The sequence below is a fragment of the Taeniopygia guttata genome, chromosome Z, assembly GCF_048771995.1.
Source record: "Taeniopygia guttata chromosome Z, bTaeGut7.mat, whole genome shotgun sequence".
Classification (NCBI taxonomy): Eukaryota; Metazoa; Chordata; class Aves; order Passeriformes; family Estrildidae; genus Taeniopygia; species Taeniopygia guttata.
The window spans coordinates 81355345-81373266 of record NC_133063.1 but is presented as its reverse complement, the minus strand read 5'-3'; the positions used below and the strand labels follow the sequence as shown (position 1 = coordinate 81373266).

The 17922-nt window shown below is 42.2% G+C and overlaps 1 protein-coding gene across 2 annotated transcripts in view; it reads left to right on the top strand.

The window, feature by feature from the left end:
- The window catches only part of RASGRF2 (Ras protein specific guanine nucleotide releasing factor 2), a 130574-nt gene that overhangs the window by 89072 nt on the left and 23580 nt on the right, over window positions 1-17922 (top strand). For both annotated transcript variants that reach the window (XM_030257413.4, XM_030257414.4), the window contains exon 18: window positions 8416-8522. In XM_030257413.4, the coding sequence (XP_030113273.2) occupies window positions 8416-8522 (107 nt within the window). The remainder of the gene's footprint in view (window positions 1-8415; window positions 8523-17922) is intronic.

The following is a 17922-nucleotide window of genomic DNA, read 5'->3' as shown; positions in this document are numbered from 1 at the left end:
CTGTGCTGTTCTAAATGCCTCAAATTGCATCAGTGGCTGCATGCTGACCTTTGGAAAGGTGTATATTTCTTCCTGAATTTGTACAGAAGTATCCATGTCTGAAGCAAAACTGGAAAATGCATGTCATTTTGTAGTTGATTCTCAGTGTGATGCTGAGTAAACACTGCTGGTTATAATAGTAATTCTGCACTCCTGTAATTTTCTGGGCTATAGCATCCCAGTCCTCTACTGGGAAAGCTTTGTGGAATTTCCTCCTTCTGACTCCAGACATGAAAGAAAACTGTTTTGATGGTGATATCCCAAGTAAAGATAAAGATGAGACTCTAAGTAAATGGTTGGTAGAAGACTAATTTCACCTGTTATTCCTCAGGTCATGGTGAAATTCCAGGATTGAGTCTAGGGCACCTCATCTGCTGTTAGAGAGACAGGATGCATCACATTGTGTCCTGCTTATCAATCCTGCTTGTGTTCTGGCTCTGACTCCCAGTCCCACTGTTTTCTCAGGGGTTTAGCATGTTTAATTCCCAGAAAACAAACATGTAGGATCTGTTAACCTCCCAGGTCCCTTACACAGGACAACCAAGTCCTTTTCCCTGTCATTTTTGTGTCACTAATGGCTCTAGGGAGGAACTAGGGAAGTGAGTACTTGTTCCCTCTTGGGGACACATATTAATGAATTTCCCAGACCCATTTCTGCAGATTCACAGAGGTTTTAGAGGCACTGAGGCCTGCACATTGAACTTCCTTGAAGTTCCCATCTCGTGTAAAAAGCTCCGTGTGGGAAATGCTCGCTGAGTTACTCCACAGCTGACACAGCTCTCCACTGAAAGGGGTTGTGTGACAAAAAAATGTCAGTTTATCCCCAAGCACTGTCCCTTTCTGAGGCTGCAGGGCTGTCACAAGCTGCCCTGGGGTTGTTACCAAAGCAGTGACCAGATCTGTGCCTGATCTGGGGTCTCAGAGGGGTTGGGCTCATCAGGGGCTGTCCATGTCCTGGCGGGGGGAAAATGGGATCCCAGGCTGCTCCTTCACAAAGCTTGACAAGAATTTTTGCTTTGCACTTTTAGATAGTTGGCTAAACGGTTGAGTCTTATTTGCAGTTTTCTTAAACAATGGCTTGAAAATTAAAGTTTTGCTTCCCTGCTCTGGGAATTAAGAAATAGGAGAAAATGGTGGATTTTCTTCCCTCCAATTTAGCAGAAATTTAGTATCTCCTGCCTTTACTTACATATTCCTTCGTTTTGAATTAATAGCTTTTTTGGAGGAGCTGGCTACTCAGGAAGTAAGTATTTTCACTGGACATTTCCTGAGTTACAGAGCTGTGAGACATTTGTTTCCTGACCTATTGGAGTAAGTCCTGACCAGCTGCAGTGGTGTGGGGAGAGAAGTTTGGGGAGGATTTTTACACCTTTTTTCTTCCATTTCATTCCCCCTGTGCCCAACTGTTGCATGCATAATTAATATTAGTTTAAACTTCCATTATGACCCAGTCCTAAGTGGTCTGAAAGCTGCTTGGGAGATGGACATTTTGTTCAGAGGGTTTTTTTGGTGACTGGTGTGCATCCTGCCAGCTTTTGTTTTTCATGACAGTCAACTCTCTGTTCACAGATGGTCTGAAAAATGATACGTTTGGCTCCTTGCAATTATCTCCTCCTTTCCATTTAACCTTTATTCCTATTGACATTATAAAAATATGAATAATCTCACAAGCTACTTCCTTCAGCTTTAATGAATTAAAGGTAAAAATTCCAAAAGCCATTTTATGTGATTTTCTCTTTTTTATCTGTACATTGTCACAGCCTCTATTTTAAATTTTCCTTTGTGGTATTGAGCACTTTAGACATCTGAAAGCTTCCTTTGAATAGTTCTTGAAAAGACTGTGAACATTATGCAATAAATATCTGCTGTACTCCTCTTCATATTGATGATAGAGCAAGTTATGAGTGTAGATGAAGTGTCATTAAGGAAATCAAGATCTTGGGATTATTTAAAATGCAGAAAACCATCAATAGGTAAAAACTGCTTATCTCCACCCGGAGAGATAAGGGATGTGGCAGGAGCACTGACAAATGTATAAATTCAAAGAAATACCAGCTGCTGTGTTGCCATTCTTTCCACTGTTCATAGCAGATAATTCAAACATTATGGTAAGTGCAAAAAAAGAAGTCTAAGGTGTACTAAAGACTTGCCAATATAATTGCTAAGGGTTGCTCAGAAAGGCTCTTCTTTGTCAGTTGTTCCCTGTAGTTTTTTATGTAAGTTATAGAAAAAAAAAAAGTGCTGTCACATTGCAGATTTGACATGGTACTCAGAAAACCAAGAGCACAATGGGCAGCAGCAGCCTTTGAAATTCGGGATCTGCTCCTTCCCACAGATACATCCAAGGCACAAGATTTGGGTGGTTTTGTCACAGGCTCCACTGGGAAAAATTGGCCTTGTGAGTTTACCCATGGATGCTCACACAAACATTCTTCTTGTGTGCAAAAAACGTGATTTTGAGGATGTGTGCAAGTGGTTTTGGTTATGACATGAACGCCTTGTTAATTAACCACCTTTGCTGGTGCTGAAATAAGAAAAGGACAGGATGTTCTCATATTGCTGCTGAGTTTTAGCTTAACCAAATGCTGTGCAATTTTGTGTTTTATTTTAAGATGAATTATTGATTTTTAATAATAAATTCTGTAATTAATAGCAGCAAGTATGTTTTCAGTGTTTAGCAATTTTTATTTTTTTTTCAAGAGTGAGACTGATGTGCTCTCCTGAGAGAGTATTTCTGTTAAAAAAATTAAAATTCTCAAGAGTGAGGGCTAATTATAGCTATAGCAGCAACCTGTTTTTAAGGACTTTTGAAGGACAAATCTTCAAATTTGAATATTTTTGTGAGCCTAAAAGCATATTTCATTCTTTGTGGTAGTCATGTTTTAAGCATATAATCTCATAGATTATAATAATTCTCAGAGCAACCTTAGTGTTATTATGAGGAGATAAAATACATTCCTGATCTTGAAGGTATTATTCTTTAGCCACTTACCTTTCTCTCCCAACCATTAAACTAAAATTATTTCACTGGACTGATGTATTTTTAGACTTCTGGATCTAGTCCAAGTTTACTGCATAATCTTAACACGACTGCTTTATCTCACTGCTGTGTTCTTTAAATTTCTCTGATTAGAAAAAGCCTTTCTAAATCAAGGGTCATTTAAAAATAGTTTACTAACCTTTCCCTTATATATTGTGCAGAAATTAGACACAGTCACTAGGTCTCTATCTACGTTACACCATTGTACATCAGCTGGTCCATGTGAATCCCTGGGATTTACCTTACTAAAACCATAATCCCTTGACTTGATTTGATAGTTAGATTGTATGTGTGGCAGAGGCTTTAGGCAGAAGAATCAAATACACACTTGGAATTATTTCTGACGTGGGTGGTTGCAAGAGGGATTTTCAGTGGCATATTTCTTAGAACAAAATGATTTCATATGTTCCAAGGACCAGTGAAAGTGAAATTAAATGCCTGAAATGCGTTGGACTCTGGATTGCTCCTGGTTCCTAACAGTCAGTTCTGATGCTGAATTAGTTTGTGACCCTTTGTGGAACAAACTCAAAGCCTGGCATAGTGAATGGTTAAATATTCCTCTCTTATGAACAGAAGACTGCTGCTGACGGTTACAGTTTGTGCTCTCAAGCCTAAGATTGCTCATGTAAAACCCCACAGAATGGTTTAGGTTGGGAAAGAAGTCTAAAATCGTTCAATAATAACTAAAAAAAAAAAAGGAAGGACTGTATTATTGAGCAAATGCTCTGTATTTTACACAGTGAATGGGATCTCGTCACCTTCATCCTTCTTCTCATCACAGTTCACATGGTTTCCTCTTCCAGCTCTGCCATTCTCTGGCTGGCTAATGTGTGACAGCCCAACATCATAAATTAAAAAATGGAGGAGGGCAGGATCACTGGCAGTTTGGGTTTCTTACCAACACTAAAACTCACTTCATGACATGTTTCTGTGCAAATGTGTGAAGCCCATTTACTTGCTTCAGAATGTATGACCAATAAGGATGGTGATTTATTAAAAAAATATGGATATTGATCTAGTATCGATATCCAACTGTGACGGACAAAAGCTCTCTAACAGTTTAAAGTTAGAAAGTGTGTGTTTATTCTACGCCGGGCAGTGTGCGGGATCGCTCCCAAATACACACCGCACCTTCCAGGTGATTACAGAGTCTTTTTATCCATACAAGTATTGAATACACAAAATACAAATGCATATTCATAATTTTGGTACATCCCATTCCCCGCTTCGTATGCTAATCACTCCAAAAGCTATTAAGCATGCGTAGTTTGTCCCTTGAAATGGGTCGGTGTCCCTTTCATGGGGAGGGGTCCCAAAATGAGGAAGTAAATGAATTCTTCCTCGTTCTGACCTTTCTACCTTTTCAATGCAAGTATGACAAATGAACTCTTGGTGGAACTCCCATTCCTTGTCTTCAGTTGGTTTCAGAACAGAGGAGGCCCACAATTGTCCTATGTTCCTAAAAGCTATTTATCAGTTTGTGTATTCTTCATTATAAACCCAGCTAACTAAACATTGTGCTGACAAGCAATCAGTTATTAGTTAACTACTAACTCCTGATTTCATCAAGGCCTACTCATTTATTATTCTTTTTTTAATTAACTCTAGTAAGGCTTATTTCTAACTAAAATCTTAGCTCCTCAAAATCTCTAAATGCCTTAAAGTTTACGTTTCAATGGGAATCTACAAACACTCTCCCAAACTTGTTTAGGTATGTTGAGGTAAGAAAAATATAATCCCTTTTGAGGGCTTCTTGTGCATTGGGAACCCTTTTCTTTTGTGCTGCATATACTGGAGAGGCTTTTTCAGATGTAATCTGTGGGTGAAAAGCGCTGTGCCCCTCACCTGGGGTTTTTGGTATTTGCTCTTTATGCAGGACAGAAAGCAGCACTGGTGTTTGCTGAGGTGTTGGGATTCAAGCCGGGCTGACTGGTGAAGCTGGCCTGCAGCTCTGGGGTGTACCCATCAGTTCTGGTTATTTGTGATCTGCCTGGTGGCCCCAAATTTCTCCTTCCACGTCCCTGGGACTCTCTGGGGCTTGCTGGGGTCTCCCCAAAGCCTGGAGTGTGATTTTCTCCCATTGCTGGCTGCTGACACACCTTCAGCATGGGACTCCATTGAAACTGGCACATTGAATCAGCCTCTGAAATTAAGTTTTTTGCTGAGAAAGACACCAGAAGCTTCATGACTCTGAGCAACTCGCAGCAGTTCTTGTGAACAGATTTCTCTTTGTGTAGATAAACCCTTAAATGTGGATATTATTATTATACCATCAAAACTTTGGACAAGTTAATTACTATGGTCAGGAATCGTGTGCTGTTTTATTAATCCCAGGCTAATCTTAGAATGGTTTGGTTTGGAAGGAACCCTCATGACATCTTGTTCCAGCCCCCTGCCATGGGCAGGGACACTACTGGATACAGAAATACAGTGACTGGAGTGAGAGGTTTTGACATCTTAACTGAAATAGGAAAGAAAAGGTGCATGTTTAATTTCTTTAAAGTATATGGTGCAGAATTTATTGTGATATAAATGTACCTCTGGGATGAGGTGGATTTTAAAGGTGCAAACTGTAATTTATCTCTCTATCCCTCATGTACTTGTTTTAGTCTTCAGTGATAGTGGAAGCTATAGAAGTATTGGCTTTTTGATAAGGTGTTTAATGTGGAGATTTATGTCTATTCAGCACCTATCTTTTTGATCTGTGGTAATAGAGGAAGCTATAAAAATACCAGTTTTTTATTGAAGTGCATAAAAGAAAACATACGAAGGTGAGACTGGATTTCTTGCATAACACAGTCTAAAGACAAGTACATGAACAGAGTGATTAAATAATATTGAAAGAAGTAATTCAGTGAAAGTAGCAATGCTGTCAGGTTAACTTGGAGTTTGACAGCCTGTGGTAAAAGTTCTGTATCACCATTATGTGAAGATACTATTTGTGGAACCAGTGCATATTAATTTCAACAGATAATGGTGAAAAACATTACTTGAAAGTAGCACTCACTGAGGCAACTGCCCACTTAGATGATTAATAATTAGAAATACTGCTGGCATTTCTGATGTGGAAAGATTGCTTCCTTCAGGAGAGGAACAGATATTTACCATGGAGCGTTTCAGGTTGTTTTACCGTCGGGTCTGGATGTGGACAGGTCCACACAGAATCCTAATTAAATTATTTGCTATTGTCAGAGTGTGCATCAAGATTTGTAGAGGTGTGGAGGGAGCTGGGGGCTCAGCCTGGAGGTTTGGGGGGACCTGGCTCTGCACAGGGCCCTGACGAGGGACCAGCTGTGCTCACCTCAGTTCTTCTCTAACATAGATACCCATTTTTTGGTTCAGCACATCAACGTTAAGTGCAGAGAATGTGGATCTTGGTGAACATGTTGCTCATTCTCTGCAACATGCTAATTACTGCTTAAAAATTGATGAAATTCTGAGGGCCATACGGGTTTGCTGAAGTGATCTGAAGTGATCTCTGGAGGCTTTAATTTTTTTCCTTCCCTCTTTTTTTTTTTTTTTTTTTTTTTTTTTATTGTAGCTCACTGAAAACTGTCTCTGTAGGCTTCTCTCTCGTTTCCTCCCAGCTTACTGAAGTTCTTTTCCTTAATGTTACCTTGGTAAAGACTTCGCTGCTTTAATATATAATTTTCATTGTGACTTTCATTGCTGCAATTAAGTGGCTAATTGAACAGTTTATAATGTCTGTTCCTAATTGCTTCTGCAATAGGTTAACTGTGAAAGGCATAGAAAATTAACATACAAAATTTTGCCTGTGTTACCTTTTGCTGAAAAAAGCCTCAGAGATTTTCTTTATTTTTTTTCTTTATGGGTAAAACCACCTGCTTAAAATGCTTCAATATTAAACTGTCTTTGATATTGAATCTTAGATGCCATCTACAGTGTAATATGCTGTAGTTTAAAAATGCCCATGAAATGTAAGTGTAGATAGAAAATACATTTGGGATTGAGGTCAATCTGCAGTAAAAGATGTGAGACTGCAGTTAAACACTTCCTGTCTTGCTTATCTTGGCAAAAATACAGAGCAGCAATTTGGACTTTCTGGATTGTCTGTTGTAAGAATAGAGCAAAACTAATACAAGCCTCCAGAAAACCCTCCAATGGGTTTATCACAGAAGAAATAGAAGTTTAATCTGCCTGTGCTATTTATAATAAAACATGGGCTTTCGAGCAGTTTTTATGCCAAAAAAATAGTAAAGTACAGGTCATGTGGGAGGGTGTTCCCAGCTGTTCCTGGGCTGTGCACTGAGAGTGGAATGGAGAGCAGCACCGTGCAAGAGCAAATCTGACAAAAGCAAAGAAAAATGCAAGCTTCTCAAGTCTATCTTCAGAGTTACAGTTTTTAAAAAGACATTCAGGGGCTCAGTGTAGCAATTTCGTTATTATTAAAATAATAATATAATCATAATTTAGGCATATGGATTTTATTTTTTATACAGCTACAGCAGAATGAAAAGAGAAGCAGTGATATGAATGTAGGGAGAAAGTTTCTTGTGTATTAAAAGAATTTATTTATAAGTAAATATTGCTGACAAAAAAAAAAAGGAGGAAAAAACAAAAAAAAGAAAGAAATTGTCCATAACAGATGAGTGGGGAAAGGCTGCACCTGGAAAATCTTACTTTTCAGGCAGCTAGGTCTATAAATGTATTTTCTTATATCTTCCAATTTTCTTCTCATCCCAGTGGTAAAAAACCCCAGTAACTTAATTGAAGTGTTGATTAGTAAAGCCTGTACAATACTGCTCTTGAGAAGGAAGATTTCTGCTGCTGACCTTTTTCTCCTCTGTGTTTAAACTGTTCTCCTCCTCTTGTTCTTTACTAGTTCTGAAATTTACCTCTTACCCTTTTCTAAATCATACTGACTTTTCAAATCTGTTTGATTACAGGCTTAGCTTTGGTCTGGTCCTTTTCCTTGTTGTAAATGTCTTCCATACTGAGGGGGGTGGGGGGGGAACCCTTCTTTATTTTCAGGGATTTTTCATTCACTTCATTTCTTAATATACTTTTTTTTATTTCTTCCATGCTGAAGGGAGGCCTTGAAATTTAATTGCACAGGCAATTATTCTTCACCTTTCCAAAGCTGAGTGCTGACCCCAGGAGGTGTTCTTGTTGTGATGGGCAAGGCTGTGCTGCACTGATGCTGCAGAATTTCTTGGGTTTAGATGTTCACATTTCACCGTGTGTCGGGCGCCTTTCCTTTTATTGCACAGAAATATCCTATAAGCCTTCAGTTTACCCAGGTCACCTCTGTTGTATTTTTAATTTTTATTTGTTTTAAACTGGTTGACTCCAGCGTGGGTTTGCTTTGTGTGCAGGGTTCAACAACTCGGAGCGCACGTGCGACAAGGAGTTCATCATCCGCAGGGCCGCCACCAACCGCGTCCTCAACGTCCTGCGCCACTGGGTCTCCAAGCACTCACAGGTACTCAAAACTCAGCAGGCATTGGGACCTCACACTCTCTTTCCCTGCAGAAGTTCATCCATTTGTTCGTTTGTGGCGAATTTTGACAACTCTTATAATTGGGTCACGTCCGTGGGCCTGGCAGGAGTGTGGGTCTGGCTCGTGATGGCACAGTGGGGAGGCAGGGCAAGAAACCAGAGTGGTTGGTGGAGTGTCATGGATAAAATGTCCTTTAGGGTGTTTTCCAGGTGGGAAATGTGCTGGGAGAGTTTGGTGTGGATGGAAGAGGAGTATTGGAAATTGGGAAGGGGGAAGGGGAAGGGAAGGCAAGGAGAAGAGGGAAGGGAAGGGAAGGGAAGGGAAGGGAAGGGAAGGGAAGGGAAGGGAAGGGAAGGGAAGGGAAGGGAAGGGAAGGGAAGGGAAGGGAAGGGAAGGGAAGGGAAGGGAAGGGAAGGGAAGGGAAGGGAAGGGAAGGGAAGGGAAGGGAAGGGAAGGGAAGGGAAGGGAAGGGAAGGGAAGGGAAGGGAAGGGAAGGGAAGGGAAGGGAAGGGAAGGGAAGGAAAGGAAAGGAAAGGAAAGGAAAGGAAAGGAAAGGAAAGGAAAGGAAAGGAAAGGAAAGACGAAAGGAAAGGAAAGGAAAGATGAAGGAAGGAAGGAAAGGAAGGAAGGAAGGAAGGAAGGAAGGAAGGAAGGAAGGAAGGAAGGAAGGAAGGAAGGAAGGAAGGAAGGAAGGAAGGAAGGAAGGAAGGAAGGAAGGAAGGAAGGAAGGAAGGAAGGAAGGACAAGGAAGGAAGGAAAAGGAAGGAAGGGATGGATTTTTGAACACCTTCTGCTTCATAGCACTTACAGACTGCTTTGTCACTTCAGGCTGCTAATAAAGGACGCTTACTCTCAAAAGCTAACTGCAGCAATGTCAAACTCTCTTATGTGAAATCAATTCCCTTTTTCCCATGTAAAGGGTTTAATTTTTGTAGAGGTTACGTTTGCTAAGAGAATTAACTCAGTAAGAGCTATAAATGGGAAATTTGGTTTGTTTGGAAAGGTGAACAGCCCAGAAGAGATTACTAAAATCTGTCTTGGTATCACAGGAGTGATTATTCATTTCAAGGTACTGGCAGCAGCCTATGTACACCAAGTTTTGACTCCCTGTAAAGTCAGAATCAAGCAAATATTGAGCTGTAATAGAAGTGGCAGCAGACTGTTATTATAGTTTTGTGTTACTCTGGGTGCTTATTGTGTTCTAGTTCATACTAAATATGTTCTGTTACTTGAGTTGATCCTCTCTGCTAATTAAAATTTAAGTGATTGTTGAAATGTGGAAACTTTTATCTACATTAGGCGGTGTCTACAAGTAGTGTCACTGAATTCTGTTGCAGTTGCTTTTGCATCATGTTTACAATTAGTATTGGTAAAAATACCAATAAAAAGATGAAGAGCACAAAGATAATGAGTAATAGTTCATTGTGGATTTTCAAAGTGGAAGCTGTTACCTGCACTCCCTGGTCTCTGACTGCCATTTATTTTTTCCATGACAAAGGTGTCAGATTTTAATTCTTTAGCTCTCCTAGTCTGTTGTTCTTCCAAAATAGCAAATAATTTAAAATGCAAGGGCTTTGGCAAGGGAAGGAAGAAATGCTACAGCAGCAGAGCATATAATCAGATTTTTGTGTTGTTTACTTGTGAGACTAGAGAGAGAGAAAGGACAGGCCTGAGAAAACCAGAAAAGACTGACTAGTTGCTGCCAAAAAATGTGGGACAGGACTACTTCAAGGAGGACTAGTGAAGAATTAGTCTGGCCAAACAATGTGAAATGTTGGCAGTAAAGATACAGAGTCCTGGGAGAGCAGTAGCTCCAAGCTTATTTTACAGTAACAACACAAACTGCAGATCCTGAGCCACCAGTGTCTGGTGAAGAAATCCTTACTCAGTTTCCAAAATGACAAAACAATATAAGCATTGAAAATCTTTAAGAACAATAGACCTGCCAGAAATTTCTTTATGTTTTAATGTTTTTGCATTGTTCTGTAGATACTCAGCAACTTTGGTTGAGATACCCTTTATCTTCATGAGCAGCCAAGAGCAGGTTTGATTCTCAAAAGAAAGGGCTGATTTTATTCTAAAAAAAAATCCAAACAAAGAAAAAAACCCCAACTTATAGAATAAGTGAAAATAAGTGGATGTTTGCAAAGGCAAGCGTGCAATTTTGATATTATTTTTCCTCTACCTGGCTTTGAATTTGGTTTTGCTGCAAAAGCTCCCAGCACCAAATGGGCAATTTCTCTCTGTGCAGACTGTTCTCCTTGCAGTGTCCCGAGATCTTTGTGGTCACCAACAGCCACGACTGAAGGTGACCACCCACACACCCTCTCTTGTGGCAAAATGCCATTTCCTCGTGGCTGGCTGCAAGGAGAACCAGAGCCAGTGGCTGTGTGAAATCTGTCCTTGTTTCTGTGTCGCTGTCGAGGCGGGACGGGAATGAGAAAACTCTGACCAGAAGGCTGTGAGAGTAAAACTCCGGTTAATTCAAAATACACTGCTCTTTTATACAGACAGTCTAGAGTTGGTAACTGATTCCTTGAAAATTGTAAGTTTGGAAGCTCTCTGACTGAATCTGAGTCCCGCAGTGCTGCAGACCTGCTGCGGTGCTGCAGCTCCTGAGCAGTTCTGCAGCACAGCCAGCTCTGTCTCTGTGCTCTCTGGCTCTGCAGGGCCTGAAGAGTTGTCCTGGTGCCTTGTGCACTGGTGCAGGACTCACACACAGCCATCTGTTCAGGGCTCTGGCATGCATCATCCCACTTCTCCATTCCCTGCCCTCCCTGCCTGCCCCTGGAGCCCTTTGGCTGGCTCAGCCTGCTGCTCTCCTGCGTGTAAGAACATGGGTCAGGGCTAGTGCATGAGCCAGGGATGCAGGAGTTATCCAGACTGATGGTTCAGGGCCTTGTGTTTGCTCACCTTGCTCTAGAAAATCCTTGGCTGGGGTTTGGAAGGTCTGTGCTGGGCTGTGGAATCAATTAGCTTCCACTGCCTTGCAGCTGTGTCAAAACCACACTTGGGGATGGTTTAGCATTGCTCTACTCTATTTTTTTTTTTTTTTAATTTATCTAATCATAGAATTGTCTGCGAGCAGAAAACAGAATCATTAAAATTAACGAATCAGCCTGTTCAGTGAGGATAGGCTTTCATAAAGTGGTTTTGTTGTCTTGAAACCATGCTAAGCAATTCCTTTAAAGTAATTAATTGCTCTTAAAACTTGGGTCATACACTGTAGAAGCCTGACTTAAATTTCAAGTAAGTGTACACGTGGCAGTGTCAGATCTGCAGCCCTCTGTGGAGGGCACAAGCAGCTAATGAATGTCCTGAGGAGCTGTCAAGGCACAGAAAAGAGTTTGGGAACAAACCATCCTCAGGTGAGGTGAGACATACTTCCCTGTTTTTACCACCCTGAGCAAGAGCAGCCAAACCAGTGCTGCTCATCAGCCAAAACCAGCACAGTATGAAAGGTAGCTTTATGTATTCCAGATTGTTTTGTTTACATTTCTGTTCTTTGTATTCCATACCCCTCCTCTTTTTTTTTTTTTTTTTCCCATTCAGACACCTGCAAGCCAGAAAATCTTTCTTTTTTGCCCTAAATGACAGCAGAGTGCTGGTGTTTACATTTTGGTTTTTAAATGTGGCTGAGAGGAGCAGGGCGGGATTCTCCTGTTGTGAACAATGAACACACAGGTGATGAGGCAGAGGATCACTGGGGCTCAGGAGGATAAAACTCCCACAGGCTCCTGCAGAGGTGGGAAAGCAGGGAGGCAGAAGGGGGCCAGGGGCAGAAAGTCTCAGTATGAGTTATCCAAGTGAGGTCTTGCAGCCTTGTCTTATTTAGCAACGCTTCCTTGCTTTTTTATCATGTTTATATCTTATTTGCACTTGTGTTTATCTTATTTGGACTTGTGTTGCAAAGTGAAGCTCCTTCTGCTCCTGTGGCAAGCAGATTGAGGTGAGGCTTGTCCAAGGAGGAAACTTCCACATCTGGGCCCTCCAGTGTCCCCAGCTCCGAGTGGCAGCTGAGAGCTTCTTCCCACTGCCCTCTCTGCAGATCCCAGCTGGAGCAGCTCTCTCACAGCCTCCTGGCTGCCAGACAGTGTCCCTGAGTTATTTTCTGGGTGGGAAAAGCCAGGTGTGTGCTGAGGAAGGCAGGAGCCTCCCCTGAAATGGAAAATGCAACCCCCCTCCTCTAAATTGTTGTAGTTTTGACATTAGGGCACTCTCAGGCAAAGATGTGAGAATAGGAATAACAGTTCTTTACTAGGAAAATTAAAAATACAAATACAGTAGTACAAAATAAAGCACTGCCAGAGTCAGACAGACCCTGGCCCCTGTGGGTCAGGGAGGTGGCAGCAGCCCCATCCCAGGGTGGCTCAGCCCTCCTGCAGTGCCAGCTGTGCTTCTGCTGGAGCAGGATCCTGCACAAGGGGGGAGTTTTCCTCTGGAGCTCCAGGGCTGGGGGAGATGGGCCTGGGCTCCTCTGGGAATGCAGTGGGAAGAAAGCTGCTCCTCTGGGAATGCAGTGGGAAGAAAGCTGCTCCTCTGGGAATGCAGTGGGAAGAAAGCTGCTCCTCTGGGAATGCAGGGGGAAGAAAGCTGCTCCTCTGGGAATGCAGGGGGCAAAGGCTGCTGTGCTGTTCCCAGGTCAGATTGTATCCAGGTAGGAATGCTCGGCTCCTCCCCTGGGCAGAGCATCTCCCCATGGATGATGGAATTTTCTCAGCCATGCAGGGACACTCAGTGGCCATGAACAGGAGATAATTAATAATTAATGGCCCATGGGCAGAGATCTCCTGGAGGGAGGATGGGTTGTAGAAGAGATAGATAAAAACTGCCCAATGAGCAGAAGAGAACTGCCCCACCTCTGACAGGTGGGGACAGAATACACACTTATTTTACAATCCAGGACAGTTACTGAGTGACCAAAAGGCCTGGGCAGAGAACCGTGGCTCATATTTGAGAATATTGGTCATGATGTGTGACTGGCCAGCCCCAGCTGTGACATTGTCCAGTGCAGCTCCTGCCCTTGGCCATCCCCAAAGAGCTCTGGTGAGCTTCCAGCAGGAGCACTGCCACTGGGAGTTACTGACAGCACCTGGAGACAGAGGGCTGGCTAAGAAAAGATTATTTCAGTTAGTTAAAAATAGTGTTAGCTCACATGAATTGGCCAATTCCATTTCTTTCCATTTCATTGGAGTTAAAAAAAAATAGATAGAAAATTGACTATATGAGCCCCACTTAGCTCATATTAAATGGTATAAAGTAATGAACAAGATATTTGGGGAGTTTATACTAAGTTAATGGTAGAAATATTAACAAACTACACTTCAGCCACACTTAGCAAGATACACTGTTGACTACATTGCAAATTGACCCCAAGCTGCCTTGAAACAACTTATTTCTTGAAGTAAGCCAGACTTACTTCAAGCTCTGGGATAAGTTTTCGTGAAAGCCAGTTAAAAATCTATTTATCTGTGCCAATGTTGTGTTGCATGTGATTTTTACATAGATTTTGCTTAACACAATTGTGTGTTTTTATGAAACTGTTTATAAATATCCCAAATTCCTTGGAAAAAGTCTTCCAGTAGATCTCTCTCCCCTCCTGCCTCTTTCTTCCCTCCCTCCTGTTCTACTCAACCATAAATCATGTTCCTGTTTTAGCTCAATTTTACCTGTCTGGATTATTCAGTGTTCCCCACATCTTTTAGATGCAGAATGTTTTCTCTCACTGAGGAATATTTAAAGAAAAGGGAGAGGAAAAGCTTCTGGGGTTTCACTGAGCTCATGTCAAATCTTGAAAATATATCCTCTGTATAAACCATCAACAGTATATCTACTGTTTTTAAATTAAAAAGGCATCTTAGCATGGTGAACCTTTTTTTTTTTTCCCTTGCTTTCTGCTGCACTCTCTTTTCTTCTGGCCAGTGATTCCAAATCTGAATAATATCCACAAATCTTTAGGCTACTGTAGACTCTAAAATATGTTAGAGGTATGTGACCCTCTCATGAAGAACTGAACCTCTGTCAGATTGAAATGTGCTGGGAAATTGAAGGATTCCTGTCTGACCAACTGTATTCCTTCTGTGAAATGTAAATTAGAACCAGAAGTCAAAGAAGGAGTGTAAAATTATGTAGAGAACTGTGATACACGTATATCTAATGCCACAAAAAACTAGTTGTGGATCTAAGTGTCCTATAGTATAAAGAGATAAATATTCATGTGTGACACCCATAATACAGCTAGAGATAATCTGCATGTATTTAGAGTTATTTAGCTATTTTTAAATTATATTAAAATTGGTTTTGGTGTTTGTATCATTCTTATGATACAAACCTTTCAACCTTTTTCCGCAGAAGTTAAGTGCATGTACATGTTTAAATGCAATTTTTCCCTGTTATTTTTTCAATATATATGGCTCATCATGCTGGAATCTCAGTACCACTTAGATAATGAGAAAAAGAGATCAGAAAAAGGGATTAGTTCTTCATTTTTTTTCTGATTCCTGTCTTTTTTCATAGTTTTCTTGTTCCTCATCACATGATGAGAAATAGGTGACATTGCTTTGAAAAAAAACAAAAAACATAAATTTGAGCTTCCCCAGCAATTCCAGTACAATTGTCTTATGGAGATTACTCAGTAAAACAAGTTTTAATGTTAATGACCAAAGTATTAATTCTCATTATTACAACAATTAGCATGTAACCATGTGAAAACTGGAAATGCTTTGGTTTGGCTGAATCTGATAATTACATGTGAGGCTCTCCCATCCTATTTGCAAATAAAATAACTTTTAAAATTCTAGACTTTTTTGGTTAAGGTGTGTTTTCAGCAAGACATCTTAGGAGAAAATACCTCTTAATGAAAAGAATCAGCCAGCTGTGTTTGACAGCTGTGCTTGGAGATAAAATCCTGGCCACGACAATGTGATCTGCCTGAGGATTTTACCCAGGAGTGCTGAATGGGGGTAGGGGATGTGTCACCTCCTGGACACCTCTTCTGCCCATTTGGGATATTTTTGTAGAGTGCAGAGACCCATCCTCTTTCATACAGTGTCAGCCACTGAGGTGTAGCACAACCTCATTAACTGCACTGGTTGCTTAGGGTTGTGCAGGCTCAAAGTTTCTCCTTTAACTAAGTTTTGATAGTCTTATATTTCAAATTATTTTCTTCTCAAAATCACCGGAGTGCACAGTACTGTCATGTGGTTTAGTTACAATCCTCGTGTTGTCTCTAATTAGTCCCATTTCCATACCCCAAATGTATGGAAAGCTCTCTTGTCTTGCCTTGCAAACAGGCTAAAACAGCTCCTAAGGGAGGCATTTCAGAGCGTGGCTATACAAAATGTGCTTTAGAAAACAGAGTGCAGTGCCCAGAAATAATTGTTGCTTGGCTTTGAGCTGAATGTTTAATGCCCCATCCTAAGCTCAAATGCTGCAAATTCCTTTTCTCCAACACCCTCAAATAAGGGTAAACACCTCCAGAAGATACAAGACATGGATATTAATCAGTTCCAGAGTATTAATCAGCTGAGGCCTAGTGAGGAGACTCTGGAGGAGTGAAGAGAAGATGCTGCCACAGGAGGGAAATGCCCAGGGTGGGTGATACCTGAGCGCTGACGTTGGAGCAATAACCTTCCTCAAAAATGCTGTGAGGGTGGCTGTGGCAGCCCTGTGATGAGCACTCATCCCCCTCCTGCTCTGACCTCTTCCCTCCCATTTCCAAATGAGGTTCCACCTAATGCCTCAGGTTCAGCTTTTATATGTTTCACATTCTGTGCTGCTTCAGTGTGTGGGTTTAGGATTCATATTAAGGGATGGTGAGCTCTGTGCACAGAGCAGGGAGACAAAACAATTCCTGCTCCAGCTGGGCACCAAGGACAAATGATCCAAATCTCAGCCCAGGAGCACAAACACCGTGGGCTGGAGAGAGAAAAACAAGCAGGGTGGGACTGCCTGGGCTAAAGCTGGAATGGGACAATGAACTCCAAGGTGCCAATGGAGCAGAACTGATCCCAGGGAGAGCCCCCGGGAGCGCTCGTGCATTTTGGGGCCATTTTGGGTCATTTGGGTGCATTTGGGACCATTCTGGATCATCTTGGGTGCAGCCCTGGCTGGGCTCTGGTGCTGCCCAAGGTGGATCCAAGGAGGAGATCCTTTAATAAATCCCTGCTTTGTTCTGTAACCCCATCAAGCCTCTGTTCAGGGCAGCCTTGTTAAGGCATCACACCTGCCTTGGTGGCTGTGGGAGTGCTCTGGTGCTCACCTGAGCTGGGCTCACCTGAGCTGGGCTCACCTGAGCTGGCTCTGCTACCCCCAGAGGCACACATCTCCAGGGACCCTCAGCACAGTGCTCTGGGGGTTCTTTGGGAATGAAACACCAGGATCGTGTGCCGAGGTGCCAAATCTGCCTCATTTTCAGTAACTTGGTGCCTCCTGTTGCCATGGAAATCAGAGGGAGCTCTGCACACACGCGGTCCTGCGTGCGAGCAGCGGTGGGTTATCGGGGAGGGTCTGTGGTGCACCAGGCAGTGTTGGAATCTGAGGTATTGATGATCCTGAGATTGTAGAGAGTCTCTGTCTGTCAGCCCCGCTGCCAAAGCAGAAGCCATAATTCATCTGTGCTGTTTCAAGGTTGTTTATTCTGTTTATCTCTAACATGTTCTGCTGCCCTGCCGCAGCTCTGTCCTGCAGGGCAGCGTGTGGGGCTCTGCCCTCAGTGGGATGGTACAAACATTAAATACCAAAAACTACCTGTGCTGGATTTACAATAACGTGCCAATATCTGTCACCTACGTTGGACAGTGTGTCCCCAGCCTGAACCAACAGAAAAATGCCAACACCACAGTGAAACATGGAGGGTATGAAGAAGGAGGAAAAGGACACGACACACCCAATTTCCTCCATCTTGTCCCCTTTGGATCCCTCATCTAGAATCCTAAAATTTTTACTTTTGCACCCGTGCCACACTTAATTATTACTTCTATCAAACACTCAGAGCTTGTAATTCATCCTGTAAGATTGAAAACTCCTCTCCATGGACAGAGATCACAGCCAGTGTCTCTGGGGGCTCTGTCAGGGGGGTTCCTGACCCCTGCCAGGGTCCCAGACCTGCCAGGGCAGCCAGAGGGAAGCCCTGGACTCCCACAAGGCAGCTGAAGGCTTTGGTTTGTTTTCTATCAACGTGCTAGCTCACAGCTGAATTCAAGAATTTTTGGAGTCTACCCCAAGAGTTGCCTGCAACTTCCCACCTCACTGTGTCTGTAGAATGCCTAATGCTGCCTGATTCCTCCAAATCCAGATAAGTGATCTCATCAGATAAGAGATCAGACAAGGGGTTGCTGCCTGTCCCTGAATCTCAGTCCTGTGTCAGGTATCAGTCCACCCC